Genomic DNA, 21583 nt, shown 5'->3' with positions numbered 1-21583 from the left:
TTAGTTATGTTACTTACTTCCTTCTCTTTAGGTCAGATTTAATACAAACTCTTGCTAACCTAAGTCTTTAGTCAAAAATATGAAGTTGACAACTTTAATCAACGTCTTTGGCCAAAGCTTCTAGTCTAGTTGAGCAGGGTTGGGCACTATACCTAACTTTAACATTAGAATAAGCTGTATCAATAGAAATGTAACCAGGCTCGTCAGTGCAAGGTAAACTGCACCTTTGTGATGAGCCCTTCCAGTGCAGACCTGTCAAACCGGAGACTAGCTTGAACTTAGTTTTAAAATGACCATTTGACCACTTTGAATAAGTCTTTAACTTTTTAAAATCTTAAGCCTTTGATATCTCTAAACTTTAGAAGACTTCCTGTTGTTGTCCTAAAGTTGCTGTGCAGGGTTTGCTTTATGAATCTCCAAAGCATTTGGACAAGTCTTGATGCTTTCCCCCCTTCCAGTCTCTCTTTGGGGCTTTTTCTTTGAAGTAACTTGAAGCTAATGCTGGTCAGTAGGCTCTGAAAGAGTGTTAGGTTGGCACTTGGTGTTTTTTTTTGAAGGCAGAGATGTAAATGGTGAGCAGTAATAACTAATTTCTTTACTCCTATGTTGTGTAACAGTTGTGAACAGGTTTGAGGTCTGCTTTCCTTCCTTCTGCACTCTCCAGCCTGTTGATTTCCCACCTTCCCCCTTTTTGAGCAGCTGATGTCTATGATGGGTCTGATGCCTGTAATGGAGTAGTAGCATGGGCAGCATTTGCATGACTGAGGTTGCACAAAGATTATGCTATAGGACGCTGGGTCGTTCAAAGTGAATGGCACCCAAAAGATGCCAGCCGCCTGAGAGGAAAGTGAATTAGAATTGAATGAGACTTCACGTACTCTGCCCCTTCTACTGTGGCTGTTCCTTCAGCTACTTGCATCCTTTCTACAAGGGCAAGCCTGGATTGGTTTGAAATTAGCACTTGTATGCACTCCAGCAAGTATTTTGTGTACAGATGAAGTTGGCACATTCCCCCCCCCCCTTTTTTTTTAAATACTGTTTGTTCACTTTGCTTAGAGTGAACCTTCCTCTGCCATTGTATTATTGTTGGTGTAACTGGTGGTGGGGTCAGAGAGAAATTCCCTATGCTCTTCTGTTCTAGGTGGTGTATGAGAGCAGTTTGCACTTCATAGTTACATTTTTAAACTCTGGGACGTTCAAATGTGGCTTAGCTCAACGTAGCCCCGAATACCTTCTGCTGAGTATGTATGCTTCATCAGAACCTCAAATGTCTTGTTGGAAATTTGTTCATACTGCGGTACTCTGTAATGAAGTAAACTTGAAGTAGTGTTCTGGCACAAAAGAATTTTTCTTACCTATGTTTACTTTTCAGCTGTGGCGTACTATGTGGAGAGGAATGAAGTTATCTCATTGACTTGGAAAATTGGACAAATCTTACACATCTATTAAAAAAATAAGAAATTCCTATGATATGATTGGGTGAAGCTAACTTTTTTCCTGAGAAGGTTTTTCAGCTTGCACTAAAATAAGGGGCAGGGGCTATTCTTCCACTCCTTTGTACACCTGTCTCAGCCGTCATAAAAAAGATGTTCCCCTTTTAGCTTAAACGATTTCTTTCCTTCGAGATTAATCTCTAGGAAATTCCCTATGGGAGAAGCAGTAAACCAGTATCAAAGGCAGTTAATACTCTCCAACCTGTGGTGCTGTAATCTGAATTTCTTTTCTGTAGTGTGATGACAGAAAGCAGCTGCTTTGGTGTCTGTTTGGTACAGTGGGAATGAGGAGCTGCCAATGAGTAAAATTACTGCAAACCCAGGCTATAGAGCTTGCCAGAAACCACTAAGATTTTCAGTGTATTTACTTCTACTGTCCTAATCCAGCTTTAAACATCTGTGTAATTACTGTATTTGGCAATATACATGATGTATTAGCGCAGTTTACTTTAGAGAACAAAAACCACAGAATATTTTTGTAATGGTGTTTTATGGATTCCATATCGTCTGTGCATACTTATGTATAAAATGATAAAAGTGCTTAACCCAGTAAAACATCTGTAACTGATGAATAATGTTAAGTAAGCAGATAAGTTTTCATGGCACTTGCGTCTTTAAGTGTGATTAGGCAACAGTATAGCTTTTGAATATGGAGATAGTTGTGTTCTCCTCCCTGTTGCAGTGTGGTGTGTGGGTAAAGTAGGAATGTGTGAGAGAGATGGAATGCAAAGGCTTAAGTTTGGATAATGTAGTATTACAGTTTTGAGATAATTTTCAGTCTTCTGGTTGAAGAGAGTCTTCAGAATATTGGGTGTATGCTTCTATCTGTAAATTACCATTCTTTTTTGGGTGCCGGTGTTAGTAAATAAAAAGTGGGGAGGTGGTGATAGGAAATGTCCTTCACTGCTGGGGCATAATCTGTCTAGGAGTCTTTAAAAGATACTTCAGTCAATGCTTAAATAATAAAGATCATTGAGTGTTTCTATGGGCTAATAATGGCTTAATCTTAAATAGGTGGTTGCTGATAAACAGTGGTGTTTTTTTTTTTTTTCCTCTTCCAGTAATCCTGTATGACTGCTACGCAGCTGAGGTCTTGTAACAGGATCTCTCCTCAGTCTTTCTAGTGGTGGTTATGCACCTACTCTTTGAGTTTCTGACTGTTTTATTCTTAGTGGAACAAAAGTAGCCATTGTTTCATGATGGTGTTGGTTTAATCCTGTAATATTTTTGACATTGAATTGTGTTTTAGTAAACAAATGAAACAACCCCCTAGGAAACAGGATGCATTTGTATAAGACATTTGAGTAGTGCCTTTGAGACTTCATCACCTGCATCTTAATGATAGCCAAACTAGATGGACTGACTATATAGTGTTTTCCTGTGCTGTTTGTAAATACATTAGCAATGAAAATGACTTTCATTTGGGTTCTTCTGAAACAGGATCTAAGAGAAAGGTGACAATTTTACTGTTTTTATGGCTGGAAACCTTGCAGATACACCACAGCTTGCTTGGTTTGTTTGTCTGTGTGAAAGCTTGCACAGTCCTGCAGTAAACTTAATCTCTGTGAGCATACTGCTTATTTATTCAATGTTACTTTTCCATGGAGAACCATGGTCATCTTCCCCCAACCCCCTGTAATTGGACTTGAAATAAAAGCACTGAAGTGCTTTGTTCTAATTTAATCTGAGAGAAACAGTAAGGACTTAAATCTGCAGCCCTTATTATGTGGAGAGTTCTGTGAAGTCCTGCAGTTTGGTTTGTTCTTGTACTTTGATGGAGCTGGAATTCATCAGTGCTTCCTCTGCAGTATGAGACCCTTAATATTCTGAGGCACTTCTTGCACTTACTCATGGCAGGTTCTGTAATGGGATTTTATTTTCTACTAGCAAATTGTTTTTGCCTATGCCTGTGAAAAGTGATGGTGAAGGTAGAAGAATGGAGCAAGAGGAAGCGCATTCGGTACGTTACATTTGTAAAGCAGTGTATCCACCAGCCATGTGGAGTTCAGTGTGTATTTGATTTGGTGTTGACCCTTGGACAGGCTCCATTGGTATAAAAATGGTTCACTTGAAGTTTACTTCCCAAGCCAAGGTCTGGCAGGAGCAGCTTGCACTGAAACTGTGGCTGCAATTTCAGAATTACTTGCACAGCTTCTGGTTCTTATCCTTCTTGAGACTTAAAGAATCAGAGCAGGACCTCAGAGTGTTTTAGGGTACAGAAAAGATTAATATGGGTGAATTTGTTAGGAGATCTGAAATCTCTGACAGTTGTTATCAACCTTTGGTTTCTTTTCCCTTCAGACAGGAATTTTAAATTCCTTTCTCCTCTTTTATTTAGGGATGTGGGACAGCTGGCATCATCATGCCTAGGTCTGCATCTTGAGGCTTAAAAGAAAAAGCTCCATACCTGCCAGATTTCAAGCCTGCTTTTTGTGGCATCTGCCACCCATTCCCAATGCTGATGTCTGACTAGGTCAACTTTTGCAGTGACTGGATTTTTTTTCCCCCCTTTTTAACAAGGGTTATGTGGAAATTTCAGAAAAGGATATCCTGCACTGTCTCGTCAAAGGAGGGTTCTAGTGCTGCAGCAAACTGTGTGCAGGGAAAATAATACAGGCCTGTAATCTTTATACAGTGCTGAAGAGGTTATGTGTTACAGAGATCTTCCAAGTGGAAGATATGCTTCCACCCTTGAGAGAAGAAAGAAAAGCTGACGCAGCTTCTTTATGGTCACTTGACTCTTAATAAAAGACTCTTAATTAATATAAATTGGAGTAATCCTGTCATAAAAATTAGTGGTTTTATGCTCAAGGGAGAGCTGGAGGAAGTCTGTAGATTACCTACAGATAGGACTCTTCTTAGAGGGTGTTTCCTGAAAGTATCATCTATTGCTTATGGGAGTTGCATGGGGAAAACAGGTAGCCTTTGCCTTTGTTAGCTACGAAGAAGGCTATTGTCAAAGAGATTTGATGGTGGGACACAAGAATACCTTCAGTTATAGCTATGTTCCAGTTAGTCACTACCTCTGTGCTTGTATAAGTTTTGTTAGCTCAATTAAAAAACAAAATGAGCAGAAAGGGAGTATTTTTCCATCACGATTTTGCGAAACAGACCTTGCATAACCTTCAGGACCAATATTATCTGTGCCAGTGATAACACTAAGTGGTGAGATGTATATCCACAAATGAGCAGAGGAGCACTTTACTGTGTTGTCTTTTAAAGATTTGGGGTTGTGCAAGTGCTTGTTAGATGGTGCTAAAATATTCTTTTTGTGATTTCACTAAAAGGGTGCTCTTTTTTTCTTTCAAAATTAATTTGTAAACAGCATTCTACTCAAATAGGAGAGGGTAGTGATATGCTCTAAGTAAAATGAGAAGAGATGGAAGAAGCTTAAAATTATATATATATATTTTGCTTAGGCTTCAGTGGCTCATGTTTCTGTACCCAACTCAAAAATTAAGTCTTTGGGAATTGGAGCAAGTGGATGACTGGATTTAATCAATCCTTGGAGATTATCGAATAAGATTTTCAGGCATATCCTGTATCCTTTAGTTTCTAAAGGACACATAAAGCAGGATTGTCTCTTGTACATAGGTTGGGTCTTCACTACTTGTAATTTCTGGATTGCTCTTGAAAAGTAATTTTTGCTTACATTCTAAAGCAAAGTGTGTAGTATCAACAGCAACAACAAAAAACCCCAAGTTTGTTACTGCATAATTTTCTAGCCTCTAGAAAATTGAGGGCTTTTTTCTTTTATTGAGTCCCTGTAGACCATTACCATCACTAGTATCTGTGACTTCTCTGGCAATTGACATATTCTTTGTGGTCTTCTCTCCTGGAGTTGCATTGGATTCCCCTTGGGTGTTGTCAGAATGGTGGCAGCTGCTATAAGAAGGAAAGAAATTGGAATCATTTCTTACCTGGATGATTGGTTTGTTCAGGAAATGCTTGAGAGATTCAAGCCACAGCCTGAATTCTGTCAGCAAAAGCAATTTCTCTCTCTTTGGCTATTTCCATTGCCTGAAGTAGTAGTCAACAGGGACAAGAACTTACTGTAGTCTGTTTAGGAGATTCTTGTAGGACCGAAGGAAGGAATTTCAAATGCACAGGATTACTTTCTAGCTTCTCAGATGACTTACTAAAAATCAAAATAGTCTTTTCCTTTAATATGTTTTAGGTGCTTAATGTTTGGGCATTCAGTCTTCTGAGGACCCTAACTTTCATGCTAGGCAGTAATATATCATTCTGCATAGTGGAGTAACTTCAAGTTGGAGCAGATAGTACAGTTTCCTGGAAACTTGTGAGTTAGCTGGTAGAGTTTGGTCAGTGCTTCTGTAAATGCATAAATTCAAAGGCCATGTGTAAATAGATAGAACTTCCATACTTTTGTTAGTGATTTAGAATCTGTAATGTGGGTCTGGTTTGGTTGTCTTTAATGATGTTTGCTTCAACTCCTTTGAGGATCTCAAAATTCTCAGTTCTCTACTTGTTTCTGCTTTTCTTTAGCATAGTGATGGGTTACACAGATCTTATTCTGAGTTGATCAACTAGAGAAAAAAGGTGTCTCATGGTGAATTCATCCAGGCTACAGTTGGGGTGCTGGGGTAGAGAGACTGATGGGTAGCTGTTCTGTGCACCTAGTTGGGGTTTGAGGATCCTGGCTCATAGATCTAAGCTGTAACGTTCTATTCACTTGTAAATATCCCTGTAATAGCAAGTATATTTCCTTGATCTAAGCTTGCACTGAAGGAAAAAATAGTGCATTTGGTGTTAAGAGTATTGACTAAATGATCAGGGAGGTAAAAACACAGGGTTAGCTCTGTCCTTCCCATTTCCCAGCAAGAAACTGAACGTGTGAAGGAGATGAGCTGTAAAATCCACCTTAGTGCATTCTTTTATTTGTAAAGCAAGCATGAAGGGTATCTCTTTTGATATGTGGAGTAGTGGCTTTAGTTAATGTACTTGTAAGTACTGCTGCTTTTTTTTTTTTTTTTAATTATTCACTCCTGTAATCTGTGGATTATAGGTTAACTCCCTTTTTGGAAAGGAGTGGGGAGAAGACTTCCTAATAATTTGCCCTGGAGCAGTGGAGGTGGTGGATAGCATTTTCTATGCTGTGCCAGCTAAATGGAGCATCCATAGGTAGTGATGCTGAGATGTAAAACAAAATAGCCACTTGTTAACTTTGCTTTGAGAAAAGAGTTGTAGACTCTTTCTTGGGTATTTCCTTCCCTAAATGTTGTTTATTCACTTCCGTGCTTCTTATTCTGTTCTTGATATAAAATACTATGTGCTCTCAGTGGGCACATCCCATCCTCGAAGTGATTTTATTTCTGTAGTGGGCAAAAGAATTCTTAAGCATGTTTTTGTGAGGAAGTTTTAAGATCTTTTTGAGGATGGTGATAACTTCCGAAGTATCCTAAAATGTTTGAATGTTTAATTTGTGTAAAGCCTTCAAAGGGCTGTCTTATATTTTACAGTCCTATGTTTTCTATACTGAATCACTTCAGGGTGTGGGTTTTTTGTTTGCTTTTTGTTGGTGGGTAGGTGTGGGTGGTCTTTTAGCTTGAGAAGTTGAAAGAATTTTTGATATTAACATGGGCTTTTTTCCTCTCTTTTTTTTCCCCCTTCCCCCCACCCTTTCAAGAGCCTTTTTAAAACGCTGGGGTTGTTGGAGAGGTTGAATTTTTCCTGGATTTGAGTGAGAAATTCAGAAGACTGAAGCCCAGGCTCACTGTCTACCTTTCACGGAGGCCCAGCCGTGAGAGGACAGAAGAAGGCACGTGGCGAATCATGACAGCAGACAAAGAGAAAGACAAAGACAAGGAGAAGGATAGGGATAGGGACCGGGACAAAGAGCGAGACAAGAGAGACAAAGTGAGGGAGAGTGAAAACTCGCGTCCTCGACGGAGCTGTACGTTGGAAGGAGGTGCCAAGAATTATGCAGAAAGTGACCATAGTGAAGATGAGGACAATGACAACAACAGTGCCACCACAGAGGAGTCCACAAAGAAAAACAAAAAGAAACCACCCAAGAAGAAGTCCCGATATGAGAGAACAGACAACGGTGAAATAACATCCTTTATCACAGAAGATGATGTTGTGTACAGGCCTGGAGGTAAGAAATTCCTGTGTTATGTTTCCTTTGGAGGTGACTGTGCACCTGAACTACCTGTTAGTTGGCTGCAGCATACAGCACGATGGGCTATCTGTTAATTTAGATGATTTTCTTATGGGTGGGTTTCCACACTTCCTTTGGGGACAAAAGTGAATATGCATTCACCTTTCATATTCATTCAAAACTTGGACTCCACAATGTAATTTCTTTGTGTTTGCTGGAATTAACTTAGATCTGCCTTTAAAAAAGAGCCACCACTTTTCTTTCCACTGTGTTCATTAACTGTGCAGTGTGTGGAATCTGTGTCCCTGAGGCTTTCAAAACTAAACTGGACAAGGTGCAGAGCAACTTGGTCTAACTTTGAAACTAGACCTGCTTTGAGCTAGAGGTTGGAACAGATAGCATATGGAGGTCTCTTCCAATCTTTCTGATATGTTTTTCTGTGAATTTGATTTCTCTGTAGAGCTGACTTAAGGTGACTTAAGATCTCATAGCTACTATGCCATTGATTTCTTTTTCTGTTAATAGCTAGCTGATAACCTAATGTCTGTGCACTGCAGTTTATCTGTTGGTCAAAGCCAGCAGTGTTAGTATAACTACTCATTAACAGTGAAGATGGCAAGTGTCTGGATGTTTGGGTGACAGAGTAGAAGCAGTAGCTTGCAATGTGCTTTGGATGCCTTGGATAGGCCACTTAATTACTGCAAGGTTCACTTGAGGTTTTTCAGGGTCTCATTTAAGATTTCAAGATCTAACCTGTGACTGCTGCCTGCCAACTTGTTTCCTCAAAATGAAATTGTACTTGAAAATTGCAGAGATTATTCAACTGGCTGCGTTCCTCATTTCTGAGCAAGAACTTACGCATTCATCTACACAGTCTTTTAAAAGGGATAATTGCAGTTGTTTGTTCCACCACAAAGTATAGTTATCTTTGGCTTTAGTTTTCAAAGCAGTGGCTTAGGGGCTCTGGTATTTTTATATTACTTTTCTGTAAAATGATCAGTGTGCTATAGAAACACTGCTGGAGCAAAACAGAGATGCATTCCAAATAAAAACCATGGAAACCAGCAGTGGAAAAGCTTTTCTTGTTTTCTATGAAGTGTTGCATTTCTTAAGTACTAAAACTTCATTGTATGGGTACAGATGTAAAAGGTCTAAATGTGCTATCCAGGTGTAGCTGCTGTAAACACTCTAAAATGCTGGTTGCGTGTGTGTGGGCACCATCAGCTGCAGATTCAGATGGGTGGTATATATCTAGACTGGGCTAAAATAATATTGGTTTTGGAGGTGTGGTTTTTCATAATTGCGCTGTGCAGAAATTGTAGAATATTTTCTTCATGTAGATCTACCAACTCTTGTCAGATCAGGACATAATTTGAAATGCTTGGAATTACATTTCAGACTGTTCAGAGGGTTTCCTCTTGGTCAGGACTCATAGCCGAGTAATTGTTGCTTCAGTGGTAGCAATAGGGAGTAGTCTAAGGGTCAGCTTTGGGGCAACCTAATTCTCAGTGTCAGAGGATGAAAAACACTTAGTGTGTGTTGAAAACAGCTGTTGTGTGGGCCCAGTGGTACACTGTGATACTCTGGTTTTCATTGCGAAGAGACTTGTCTTAAAATCAAAATGGAAAATAATTTCTGTGGTCTCAATTGCATTCTGTAATAGGATGGAGAAGAACTCACCCCCTCCGTCCAGCAGACACACTGCTTGGAGGACCACTGCTGTAGCAGTGCTGTAGTGTTTGGGTGGAAGTATATTTGCAGGACAGCAGAAACTGGTACTGTATTTCTTATGCTATGCTTTGGTCAAGTGATGAGCTTTTAATGACCAAAAAAAAGCTTTGTGGTAAGTTACACATGCAGTAAATCCCTGGGGAAAACCAGCAGCTATTAAATGGAGCTAGCCCATGTTATATGCCAGTTAGATTTATTGCTTTGTAATCTAGAACAAGGCAGGTTTTACTTCTGACTTGCATATCAAAAAAAATTGTTATCTTGAAGAAGAAAAAAAATCATGAAAAGGATCTAAATGTGTATGAGGAAAACTCTGCGTAAAAGCTTTCACCTTTCTTGCCAGAGATTCAGCAAAAGAGGGAGAGCCTGTAGAAGCTGTTAGTGTGGGAAGAGCTTCAGTGATTGTTTATGCTGCATCCCCCACAAGAGAGATCCACTCAGAAGAGAAATCTTTCTGTACAGAGTGTGGCAAGAGCTTTCCTCTGGTTATGGCCTGTACCTGCTCATTCGCCAGTGATCGCACAGTTGTGGGCAGTTCATAAACATTCTGTTTATGGAATGAAAGATGAGGGAAAGCTTCAGTCGCTGCATGGGCATTAAGACTTATCAGACAGCCTGCATGCATCAAGAGCTCTGTAAATGCTGGACAAGTATCGCTCGGGCTTTATGAGATTTTGGGGAGTATGCATGGTTGATACTGTGGGAGAAGTCTCCTCTCACAGCAAAGTCCCTCATCAAGTGTGTTTTGGAGATGGTGGTAGCAGAACAAGTGATAAGGGAACCGGCTGCTTGGGGAAGCTGCTGTTGCTATGTGAGTGCTCCTTGGCAGGGTCTTTAAGAGGTTGCATGCTGTGGTAAAGGACTTGAAAGCTGGGCTGCCCGGTCTTAACGTTGACTGTAGTGCTGGCCATAGGCAGCTTGTTTCGTTTCGTCTTTGCCCATTTTTCTGCTCCATTAGAAAGGCGGTTGTCCATATCCCTGGATGAGATTATCTAGTGAAAGGACAAGGAAAGCTGTAGAAGTGGTATTAACTGATTTTATAGCTGTTTTGTAAAACTTAAGCAGAGCACTAAGTTAAATTTTGTTAGTAGTAATTAACATAGGATGTATCCAAACAGGAAACTTGGTGTGTTTAGTTTGCTGCTTGTGCTTTTTGTTTAAACTTCCATCTGTCTCTTGTGACATCTACAGAGAGCAATGAGAACAAGCAGGATTGGTTAGTTCATTGTTGGAGAGACATGAGCCTAGATGAAACCTTAAACCACCCATTCTTTGATCTTTTTATTTTGATTAAAACAGGTATGAGCTCTTGGATTCGCATTCTAGTGCGTAATGTATTCTGAAGGAATTTTAGCATCTATTGCAGAAGAAAATTTTACTTTGTCTTACAGCTACGTTATATGCAGGAAGATGTATTTATAGGTAAGAGTATACATTACATAAAGTTCAAGAGGGATTAAAAGAGTTTGAATTAATGAAACTTGCACAGCAAGGATTAGAAAGATGAAAGTTAAAGGTGTGTGCAAAATGGATAGCTATCTTTAGCTTACATCTTTCAGGCTTCAGGGAAAGGCAGTCCTTTTCATTTGTTTGGTTCTGTCCCTTAAAGGTTTTTATCTGATAAAATACAGATTTGGACAAATGTCTGGACAGATGTTAAAGGTCTGCAGGTCTCTCTCTAACTACAAAATCCTTGGCCAAAATCTCATTCTGTGTGTATCACATTGCTGTCCAGCACTCAGTCCAACACTTGGTTTTCTTTGTCCTAAGCTGAGTAACTCTATGTGAGTAATTGTAAATAAATCAATAATCAAGATCCTTGGAAATTTTTCAAAAGAAAGGTTACAGTATATTGTAACTGTGCAAATACTGCTCTTAATTTACATGGCTATAGTGACTGTATCCATAGTTTCAAGCCATGTATTTAAATTTATTGAATAGACCTTAGAGAAAGCACTAAGCGATCAATCTTCTACTGTGTGGGAAATAATACAGACCTGTTCTTAAAATCTGGCTTGGCCCTCTTCCCTATCTGTCCTCTCCATTTCCACAGCCTCCCTCCCATTTCCTTCAAGTCTAATCTGGTTTTTCTTTTGTCTGGGAAGCTTACCTTGCTTTTGTCAAAATGACTGTCATGGTAACAAATGTATTTTACTGCGCAACGTGTGTTCAGATTTGTTTATAGTCTTCTTTAGGGTGGTTTATTGATGGTATAAGGTTTCATCAAGACTAAATATATTTTTCTCCTTTTCTATTCAGTTATTTGTTTTGTTGAATTTCCTTCCATTTCCAGTGTAGATTGACTCCCTTCTATCCTACAGGCTTCTGCCAAAATACAGCGTTGTTTGAATAGTGTTGACTTCACATACGGTTTGTATCCATACACAACGTGGTTAACACATGGCTCCTAATTGCGTGGGTGTACTCTCAGACTCTGTGGTTTTGTTTTGTAGTTTTTTTTTGCCGTTCTATTATTTGACTGGCAGACTGTAAGCAAATTGAATAGTTTGATATTTTGCTGTGCAAGCCAGACCTTACAACATCATCTGTTGTTTGGGTTAGATAGTTGGTCTCCGTGTAAGATTTTCTGTACAGAAGAACATAAAGTGCATCAGGCATCTGTCAACCTATTATGCTGGACTTCAGTGGCTAAGGTGCTCTTGGAACAACTGTCTAGGCTTTTTCCAAGAGACATGTTACTCCAAACACTGTTGAGCAACGTAGTGGATTCTGTTTAGGCCATGCTTTTGATAAATGATCAAGAGAATAACTTCTCTGGCTGGAAGAGGGAGCTATGTGATGGAAAACAAATCGCACTGTCTGTAACTTTCATTAAATTCTCCAAGAACTGACAGATGAAGAAGCTGGGGATTATGTTGTTCCAGAGAACCTCTTGCCTCCCTGTTCTAGAGGGCAACAACAGGCTTAAAACCTTATAAGAACCTGAGATACGGCGATGTTTTTCTTGTATATCTTCAGGTTGTCCTTGAACATGAGAATTTTCTTTTCAATGTCCCAATAAACTGGTTTCATGCCCTTTTATGAAGTAAAGGAATTAAAATTCCTGAAAGCTTATGTAGTGGGAATGGCTGCATCAAAGTAACAGATGATTCTGCGGATACTTCGTTGCCCCCTTCCTTTTTCCTCTCCAAATGCTTGCATACCTTTCTTGCTGGAGGAAGCTGTATGATCCCTGCTCTCCTCCCAGTCTGTACAGCAGGCCAGGAAGGAGTATTGTAAAAGCCCAGAACTGTTGCTGCTGAGCGGACTGTAATGGTACAGTGATGACACTGTAAATGCTGGCCTGGAACAACATGGTTGGATGAAAGTCTAAGTTGATTTGGAGCCTCAGGAAAACGGATGACTTGATATGTCATCTGGAAATGAGGACAGTGTTGTTCGCTTTGTCTATGTAGAAACATTTAAAAGGATCTGCAGAGATTAAAAGGATTTACGAGGATCTGTTTCTACAGTGACATCAGTAGGTATATAAACAGCAAATCGGCAAGAGGAATTAGCATGAGGTAACAGAAGGTAAAATGCTTCTGCAGGGAGAACAGTGCATTACAGGACTTTTTCTAACCTTATGGCAAATTGCTTTGGAATAACTTACGTGAGAGCCTGTTTCTTCTGGGTGTTCCTAGCTCTATGTGAAGCTGGAATGAGGGGTGCAGAGTATGAGATAGGGAAAGTGCCTGTGTTCCAGCTGGCTGTTGTGCAGGGAGAGAAGCAAAAGAGACACTCTTGGTCTGTGTTCATTAACTTGCAAGAGAGACTTTGAGCATTATGCTCTAGTATCATCCAACTGTGCATATGCCATATGTTTCTCTGCATGGGCTGGCTATATTTAGGCATCTGTTCTAAGGTCCAGTTAGAATACTTAACTTTGTAGTTCTCTGTGGTAATAATGCTATATCAGGGATTTCGGAATTCATTTAGCCAAAGTTGTTTAAATGGTTGCAGAAGTCAGGAGGTTTTTTATTTACATAGCTCTTGAAAGATGACAATGTGTTAGCCTTTTAGTGTCAACAAGCAGCGAAAGCCACTTAATGAGCCCAGGGGCATTGTTGTTTTCACAGAATCTCAATTTTATGAGTGGTGGGGTTTTTTTGTTTGTTTGAGGTACCCTTCTAAACACTGACCATTTCCCATAATTTTATGTGAAACCAAATGTGACATTGAAGCTAAGGATACTTCCTTTTACATGCTTTGGATGGTGCTTGTTTTATAATAATCTTCTTAAATATCCTTTTGTATTTGAAAATGCAGTGGAGGTGAATCTCCAAGATTCTAGGCCTGTCTTTGGGATAGCTATTCTCAGCTCCTTAGACTGTTAAGGAAGATCTCTGGATATTTCTAGGTAGATAGCTGATGTAACGCTTGGGACAAGTTCTAGGACTTTTATGCTTGCTGTTGGCAGTAACAGTTCTGCCAGCTTTCTGCTTCTTACTGCAATGACCTTGGTTTTTAGTACTGCACATACTGCCTAAGAAGAGGGGAGGCTTTAGTGCTGAAGGCATGTTTCCTTCCAACAATAAATCTTGAAGGAAAGAGGGTGCAGTGCTCAGCTGCTGGAGAGTGGGAAGGCTGTAATTTAGATCCATGTTCCTACTTTTGATGTACATACTGCCTGAGACAGAGAGAAAGAATGGTTCTTGTAAGAATTTAAGAAAGAATGTAAGAAAATTGTGAGCTTTCTTTGCAAGCTAAGAAATACAAATACTTAATGCTGCTGCTTTGCTGGTTCCACAGTGTGCTTTTTTCTTTTCTTTTCTTTTTTTCTTTTCTTTTTTTTTCTTTTGAAAACTACTGTCACTGGAATGAAACTGAGATATTGCTACCAGAAAGTATAACTTGAGCTGAATACTGACTGTGTAGGCTGATGTCACTTTAAAGTTTTCTTAGATTTCTGCCCTCCGGAGCTGTTTAGGAGGAAGCATAAGCCCATAAGCTATTATCTGGACAGGCATCAGAGAATGAAAGAGACACTGAATTTGCAGGTCAGATGTACTGCTGTGAAATACTGCTGTTCGGTTGTCACCAGATGTATCAAAGTGAGATCTTACATGCTTTTTACTTTGATGCCTTCTGTGATTATAGTGTATGTGGTCATTTTTCAAAGTGAGCCCTTCATAAGCTATGAAACAGTTTGCCATCGTCAGTGGCTCGGATTTGAAGTCTGCAGGTGCTGGGTTATTGCACTATCACAGGGAGAAAATGGCAGAAGATGGCCGGTCATGGGCCGCGTGCATCTGTAGGCCTGTCCATCCCAGGTCTGCCTGGTGGAGCTCCAACCGCAGCAGAACCAAAGTCCTGTTTACTGAGAGTCCCTTGGGCTGAGATCTCCTGTACCTGGCCTAAAATCCACTGCCCTCTTTGTTCGGCAGGCAAGCATTAAGACTTCTAAATTTCTGCTTTAGTTTTAGTTTTTGCTGGCTCAGTTAATTGTTAGGTGTTCCCTTTATTATAAATGTGCTTAAATGTTTTGCATTGTTGTAACAGAGGAAATTGCTGAAACAGTTATTTTAATCTGGAATTCTCCATCAGTTCTATAAAAACTTCTGTAACAAAGTAGATGGAGGAAGCAGTTATGTTTAGTGGTACAGTGGTATTTGGTTTGGAGAATAGTAATGAAATTGAAATGCAGGAATTTGACGCTCTCCCTGACAGTCATTGGCTTGTTTTGACGTTGACCTATGTGTTTGTCATTCTTCCAGATACTGCCCTATTCATTCTGAGAGTTTCACCAACTGAGAAAGGTAGACACGCCAGAATTAAAACATAAAAGTACACAGAATATAAACATGCATTTTCTGTAGACCTCGTAGCACAGACAAGTGTGTGTGGCTGCTGAAATTTCAGAAAAGCGTATTACATGAAAAAAGTTCTGTTCTGGGAATCTTTAAAATTTGATTTTTATACGTGGACTGAAGGAAGAAATGTAATGGGATTATTTGTTTCAGATGTGTTTTAATTTCAGGAGATCTTTGAGCACACTGTTCTCCTCTGTCTGTGTGCATGGGCCTGGTTTGTTGCAGAGATACGTATTTGTGAATCGTTGCATGTATGGTCTTCTGCTTTTACTGCCACCGTCCCTTCCCTCAGCTATTTTATAGTTGAAATGAGCATGTGTTCTGACATGATGTGCTCTTTATTTCCCTCTTTATTTATAAGTCTGTTACCATGATGATATTAGATCATTGAAATAATCAGATATTCAGTGACAGACTTTCAGCTGCTTTAAGTAGGAATAACCTCAGGAGCTGTGCTTCCTAATGTGTTCATAAGGGTTCCATTATTTCTCACATTTGCAGCACTGTGTTTTCAACCTTTTTGCATATGTGAACAATGATGAGGAAGGCTCATTACAATCACTTTTAAAAGAAGAGATTGTCTTAAACACTACTGTTTCAGTGGGAAAAAATGCCTTCTTTATCCATTACTCCTTTAATAATTAAGGGAAAAAAAAATAGAGACAAGGCCTGTATTAATATGTGGGCCTTAATACATGTCAGGTCAACAGGCAGTGTGCATAGATGTCCCAGAAAGTTTTTCTTTGAAGTTGATTGAAGTCTGTAGAGATCTGTGATGTTTCCAAATTTAGTTGAAACTTGCGTTACTGGTGTTCTTTACTATGGGATTGTTTTTATTTGTAGCATTGGTTTTAACTTGTTTTTATTCTGAGCATTTCAGATTTCATGAAAAGTGTTTTTCTAAAAAAAAAAAAAAAAAAAGAGGTGAGTAGATGAATAATATTTTGGGGATAAAATAATTAAGTGGCAACATGCTTTGGCTATTTAGCTGTATGTTTGATTTAAGCTTTCAGGTTTTTTTTAAAGATCACCTCATTGTACCCTGATTTGTTGTTGAAAATGTGTAGATGACAAACAGCTGCTTAGATTTCCCTAAGGCTAGCTATGAAGATTTTGTTCCAAGTAAGGTCATATAAGTAAGGTTTCTTATGTGGGCTGTTAGCGTACACAGAAACTATAAGCCAGAATGAAAAAGCTGAAGATGTGCTTACTGTAAGCCAGAATGAAAAAGCTGAAGATGTGCTTACTGTGTTCTGTATCTACTCTAAATGTGGAAGGCATTGCTGTGTGTATGAGCAGCTGTTGCTATTTGACATATGGAGTCTCCCTAAATGCAGATCAGTAGAGGTTCATCTCGTAAATGGATTCCTCTGGCTTTGGTTTGGCTTTTGCACATAAATCATGAAGAACAATACTAAGGAGGCAAGAGTACAAAGTGTGGGTCTGGATATCTGGGGTTGTGGACATTGGTCACCCAACGTTGATCCAATAGGTAGTTTTTCATATTGTCTTTTTTGTTGTTACACAAAATTATGGTAGCATTTACATTAAAAAAAATTAGTTGTGCATGTGCAGAATAGATAATGTGATTTTTTTTCTCTGTAACATTGTTACTAATCTGATAGTCACACCTACATGTTCTATCATAACACAGCATGGGCCCTTGTAACAAAAGGGGATATACTACCATTGACTGCTCTAATGAAACATTGCTAGAAGTAATGTGAGTTATGTGAGCTCTGTAAATATGCTGTGTATAAAATAAGCTTCATGGCATGTTCCCTGAGAAGCTTATAATGAGAAATTAAAAGTACCTTGTAAAGTTGTGGTATTTTTGAGCTGCTATAAGATGAATGTGAAACTTTACATGACACCTTATCAATATGATGTTTTTCCTGGATGATTCTGGCAGCTATAATTGGAAATTTGTGGTTTAATTACCATAAGTAATTATAGAACACAGATATGACTGGTTTTGCAGACTGCATTAGGGAATTACTTTTGCAGCAGATGCATGTAGAAAGATTGCAACTTGTCTACAGAGTAACACTTTATGGGGAATGCAGAATGCTATTACAAAATTAGGCAAATAGAAACTTTGAAATAAAAGTACAGTGGCATACAACTGTGGCAAATTTGGATTACGGGGGGAATATTCCTTGAAGGAGCAGTATTCAAGGAGTGAAACTGGAGTTTGGGGCTGTTGCCCATGGCCTGTCTTCAGAAGGACTTCAATTTATCTCACTTAAAGAGTTTGCACTTGCAGTGTATTAATCTACCAGCCCTTCTTCCTATTTTTACTCTGTAAAAGTTGCTGTATCTTTCATTGACTGAGATAAAGTGAGTGTTTGGTCAATTATCATGACAATTCCTGTGTAACCAGTACACTGAACTCTCGTTTTAACTTTTGTACTGGGGAATGATTAGACAGTTACTTTGTGTAGCATGCCAGTTCACTTCCTGAGTAGAATATTGCTCTTATTTTAGTCCGGACATTTTTCTGGTGGCTTGTGGGGAAAAGTGACAATTTAATCTATCTGAATTTTTATCCTGGAATTAATCTTTGCTGCTTTATTTTTGGAGTATAGGTTTTTGTGAAAGTATCTCTAAGAATTAATTTATTATTGTGAGGGAGATTATAGGTAAGGTAAATATTTTGCTAAAATTTTGGTGCTCGGTGTTATGTGCATGCATATAAGTAAAATCAACTATGTTTAAGTGGGACTTTTTTTTTTTCCTCTTCTCTTCCCAATTTCCAAATGGAGTAGGAAATGGAAGAGGTAAATACAACTTTAGAGTTAATAAAAATAATGTTTCCTTTAAAAGTTCTCTCTATTTTCACATTACTGCTTGTTGGGCCACACTGGTAAGGTATTATGTCTGGCAACTGGATATCTTCTAACTGATTATTGACTGACTTCTTTTCCTGCAAAATAACTTTTGGGCAGCCAGTTTGGTCTGCCTTTTGTTCTGAAGAGGTAGCTTTGAATAAACAGCACCCAGTGACAGAGCTGTGCAACTCTGAAGAGAAGCAACTGAGGTAATATGAGCTGCAAAGCAGAATGTTTTTGCTTAGCTTGGCGCTGACAGAAAAAATGAATTCTTCCACTCTTCCTTTTTGTTCAAAGTCCAGAATGTGTTATGAATGCTTTTACCAAAAGCAGGAGAGGTATCTAAAGCAAGAAAAGGCTTCCTATTCTTGAATGGTTAGATATACATGAAGACTGATAGAGATTTAAGGTATTCTTGTGTTGTTTATTTGCTTAGGAAATAAAATATATACCTAAATGTAGATATTCATGTATGTTTGTTTTCCTTTGCCTTGGAAATGAATTATGCTTGCATCTTTACTGTTGCATTCCTTTTTTCTTAATACCAAGGAGTGCACTCTTTTTTGTCACAACATGGGCATATTGTGCTTGAGCGAGTGTCTAGCATACTAGCATGATCATTTTGGTTTAAAATGAAGAAAAACTGTAACATCACCATGTTGAAACAAAGTAAATACACTTACACTGTAAGATCAACCTTACAGCTGCTGCATTGATTTGTTCTGCATAAAAGGCATCTCAGAGCTTTTTACGAATTTAAACAATAGGAAAAACTGTTTCATTTTAGAAAATAAGTGTCACTTAATATAGTTTTAAAATGCAGATCTCTTTCAGAGCTGCTGGGTTTGATTTATAAAAATTGCGGGTGGATGGATATGAGGTTACCAGACGGTAGCAAGAGTAACAGATAAGCTTGCTTGACGTGGGTCTCTATTTGCATCACAGCAGGCTTTCAGGGGACAGAGAATGTAGTGTTTTAAGTACAGAATTATGTGAAAATGATCTTGACACAAGTGACATACTCAGTTTTTCTTCTCCTGAACATGTGTTTCTGTTCAGGGCTGCACTGACAGCTTATAAAATAAGTTACTGTCTATCCATTTGTCTGATTGGGAAGATGAGGTGATAAGTCAATTACTAAGGAAACAATAATGGCTATAACTTTTTTTCCCCTATTTGAGGGCTACACAGGTAAATCCCATGTGCATTTCTGTGATGTATTGTAGTGTGTGTTGCACTTCAGTTATCAAAAGGGTCACTAAGGGACAGAAGTTAAGCAACCATTTGGTGTTTGTGGCAGACTTGAGAATAAAAGAGTCTTCTCTTCCAAGTCCTCTTGCTGTGCTTGTTTAGCACAGTAGAGCACAGTTATAATAATGCATGGTCCAACAGAAAGCTCTTTAAACTCAAAGCCATGTAAAGGTACCAGTTTTCACATTAAATATGGCTTCATGGATATGTTTTTTTACTGCTTCTTACATCACTACTGGTCTGCTACAAAATTTTGGACATACAAACTAATGGAAAGGGCATGAGAGGATTGATTCCCTGTCTCTTGAATGATATGAAGGCTTTAGTGTATATCAGTCAATTGCGTGCCATATTCTGAGACATCTTGGAGATTGCTCAGTTGAAGCTTCATGTAGACCTTGACAACAACTTCTGTTGGTTTCTTAAGGCTTATCATTAGCACTTACACTTAAGATCTTGGAGGAGTTCTCCCTAGCCCCTTTTTCTTAAATGTATTAAAATTTCTGCATTAAGCTTTTTTTTTAATTAAAAAAGAGTTGAGAATATCTGAAAAAGTGAAGTCATGTAGCTACATAATACATTTGTGGTGCTGCTTGTCTTTTGCCTTCCACAATACTTCATAAATGAGTGTCCATAAAGAACTATTGAAATGCATCCAATTCCGGTTTGGATGCAAAGACAGGTGGTTTGCTAGGATTTTGGAAAATATCAGAGAAGTGTTTGGAGCAAATGCTTCATCTCTCATCAAATGTGTGCGGAGTCCTTGAAAATCAGAAAAGGCTTTTTTAAATGGCATGCATGCATGCAGTAGACCTAATCTGTTGCTGAAGGAGGTCTTGAGCTGATGATCTCAAAAATTAGCCTTTTTTAGCAGACTGCACTCTTACATCCTCCCCCCCATTTCCTCCCTTTTCATGTTTTTAATTGAATAGGAAAACCATTTTTAAGACAGGATGTGTTAGTGGCTGAGTATCTACAACTTCTTCGCTTAAGTTGTGGCATTTTTTTTGGTAGCATACTGCTTTCTTTAAGAAAATTGGAATTTTGTGTCAAAATCGTAAGCCAAGTATATCAGAATGCATCTTTCAAGAGGAGCTGTATAAAATGTTGTGGACCTGCGTGAGAAGTGTGGAAAAGTAATCGGTGTGAAAAGTCATGTAGTTTGGTGCCTGAATGGCAGAACAGTTTCTTTTATGAAACTGGGATCTGCAGAGTACAATTAACTGTCATTAATTTTGTTGAATAGAAATATGTTCCGTTTATTGTATAGTCAGAAGCCAGGCTTCAATGGGTTTAAATAGATGAAATCTAAATTATACTGACAGTCCATTAAACAGCAGCAGAAACCTTTAAAGAAAATGGGTTCACTATGATACCACTTCATAATAAAATCATTTGGCAAATAAGAACTACAGTCCAGGCGTCAGGAATACTCCTGTGCATTTCAAATGAACACAGTAAATTGGTTGAACTATTTATTGCAGAACAGAGCTCTAGCACATTGTTTTCTGACAAGAAGCCAGCAGCGTTGCTTGTAATCTGCTCAGCGGGAAGTGACACTAAAAGATCAGACTAGCAATTTGTTGTCAGCCATATGGAGGAAAAGAGGTAACCATATACCTCCCTACCTGTCAGTGATGAGGCTTTACTAGCTAAACCCAGGTATCTAGCATTCCCAGTGCATTCCTCCTTGTGTTTCTAACTTCATTACTAAACCACCATACCAAATGTATTGTTGTAGTTAGAGGCCTGCTAGAGTTTACCAAACCCTTGAAAATAGGGACCAGTAATGTAATTTGCCCTTTTTTCATTCATACATGTATATGAAGATAGTCTTTGTCTTCCAAAGAACTGAGGATAAATTTGACAGTTGGATTTTTTTTGATGATTTCTGCTGTGGTGAAACTGAATCTGCAGACTTGGTGCTGGGTAAGTGCTTGTAATGAAATGAGGCTCTCTTGCCCATCTGCATATTAAGTTAGAAGTGGTGGGTATGAAACAGGAGAAGCAGAAGTGTAAGCTCCAGGGATAAGTATACAGAAACTATGGTTTAGCACACTGAACGTGGAGCATGTACTACTACTGAAGATAAAAGCCTGCTTCATCTCGTGATTTGTGACAATTCAAGAGGTTTGTGCATGAACTAATCAAACTTGGAGTCTGCTGGGCTCTGTTCTCATTTTATATCTAACTTGTTAAGAAAGGTGTCTATTACAAATCTGTCATATCATATTGTTTTCTCTCAGAACACTGAAATGTGTTCTGAAATGGTGAATATTTGAAGGAAAGCAAAATGAGAGAAAGAAAATGTGTATGCCAGTACGATACTGGGTGTCAGAACTG

At 38.8% G+C, this 21583-nt stretch overlaps 1 protein-coding gene across 5 annotated transcripts in view; it reads left to right on the top strand.

Annotated features, from left to right (window-relative positions):
• The window catches only part of RERE (arginine-glutamic acid dipeptide repeats), a 262953-nt gene that overhangs the window by 74614 nt on the left and 166756 nt on the right, over positions 1-21583 (top strand). For all 5 annotated transcript variants that reach the window (XM_064525537.1, XM_064525536.1, XM_064525532.1 and 2 more), the window contains exon 2: positions 7141-7611. In XM_064525537.1, the coding sequence (XP_064381607.1) occupies positions 7287-7611 (325 nt within the window). In that variant the 5' untranslated portion in view covers positions 7141-7286. The remainder of the gene's footprint in view (positions 1-7140; positions 7612-21583) is intronic.

This window comes from Dromaius novaehollandiae, chromosome 24, assembly GCF_036370855.1.
Source record: "Dromaius novaehollandiae isolate bDroNov1 chromosome 24, bDroNov1.hap1, whole genome shotgun sequence".
NCBI classification, from domain to species: domain Eukaryota; kingdom Metazoa; phylum Chordata; class Aves; order Casuariiformes; family Dromaiidae; genus Dromaius; species Dromaius novaehollandiae.
This window is presented reverse-complemented; position numbering and strand designations above follow the sequence as displayed.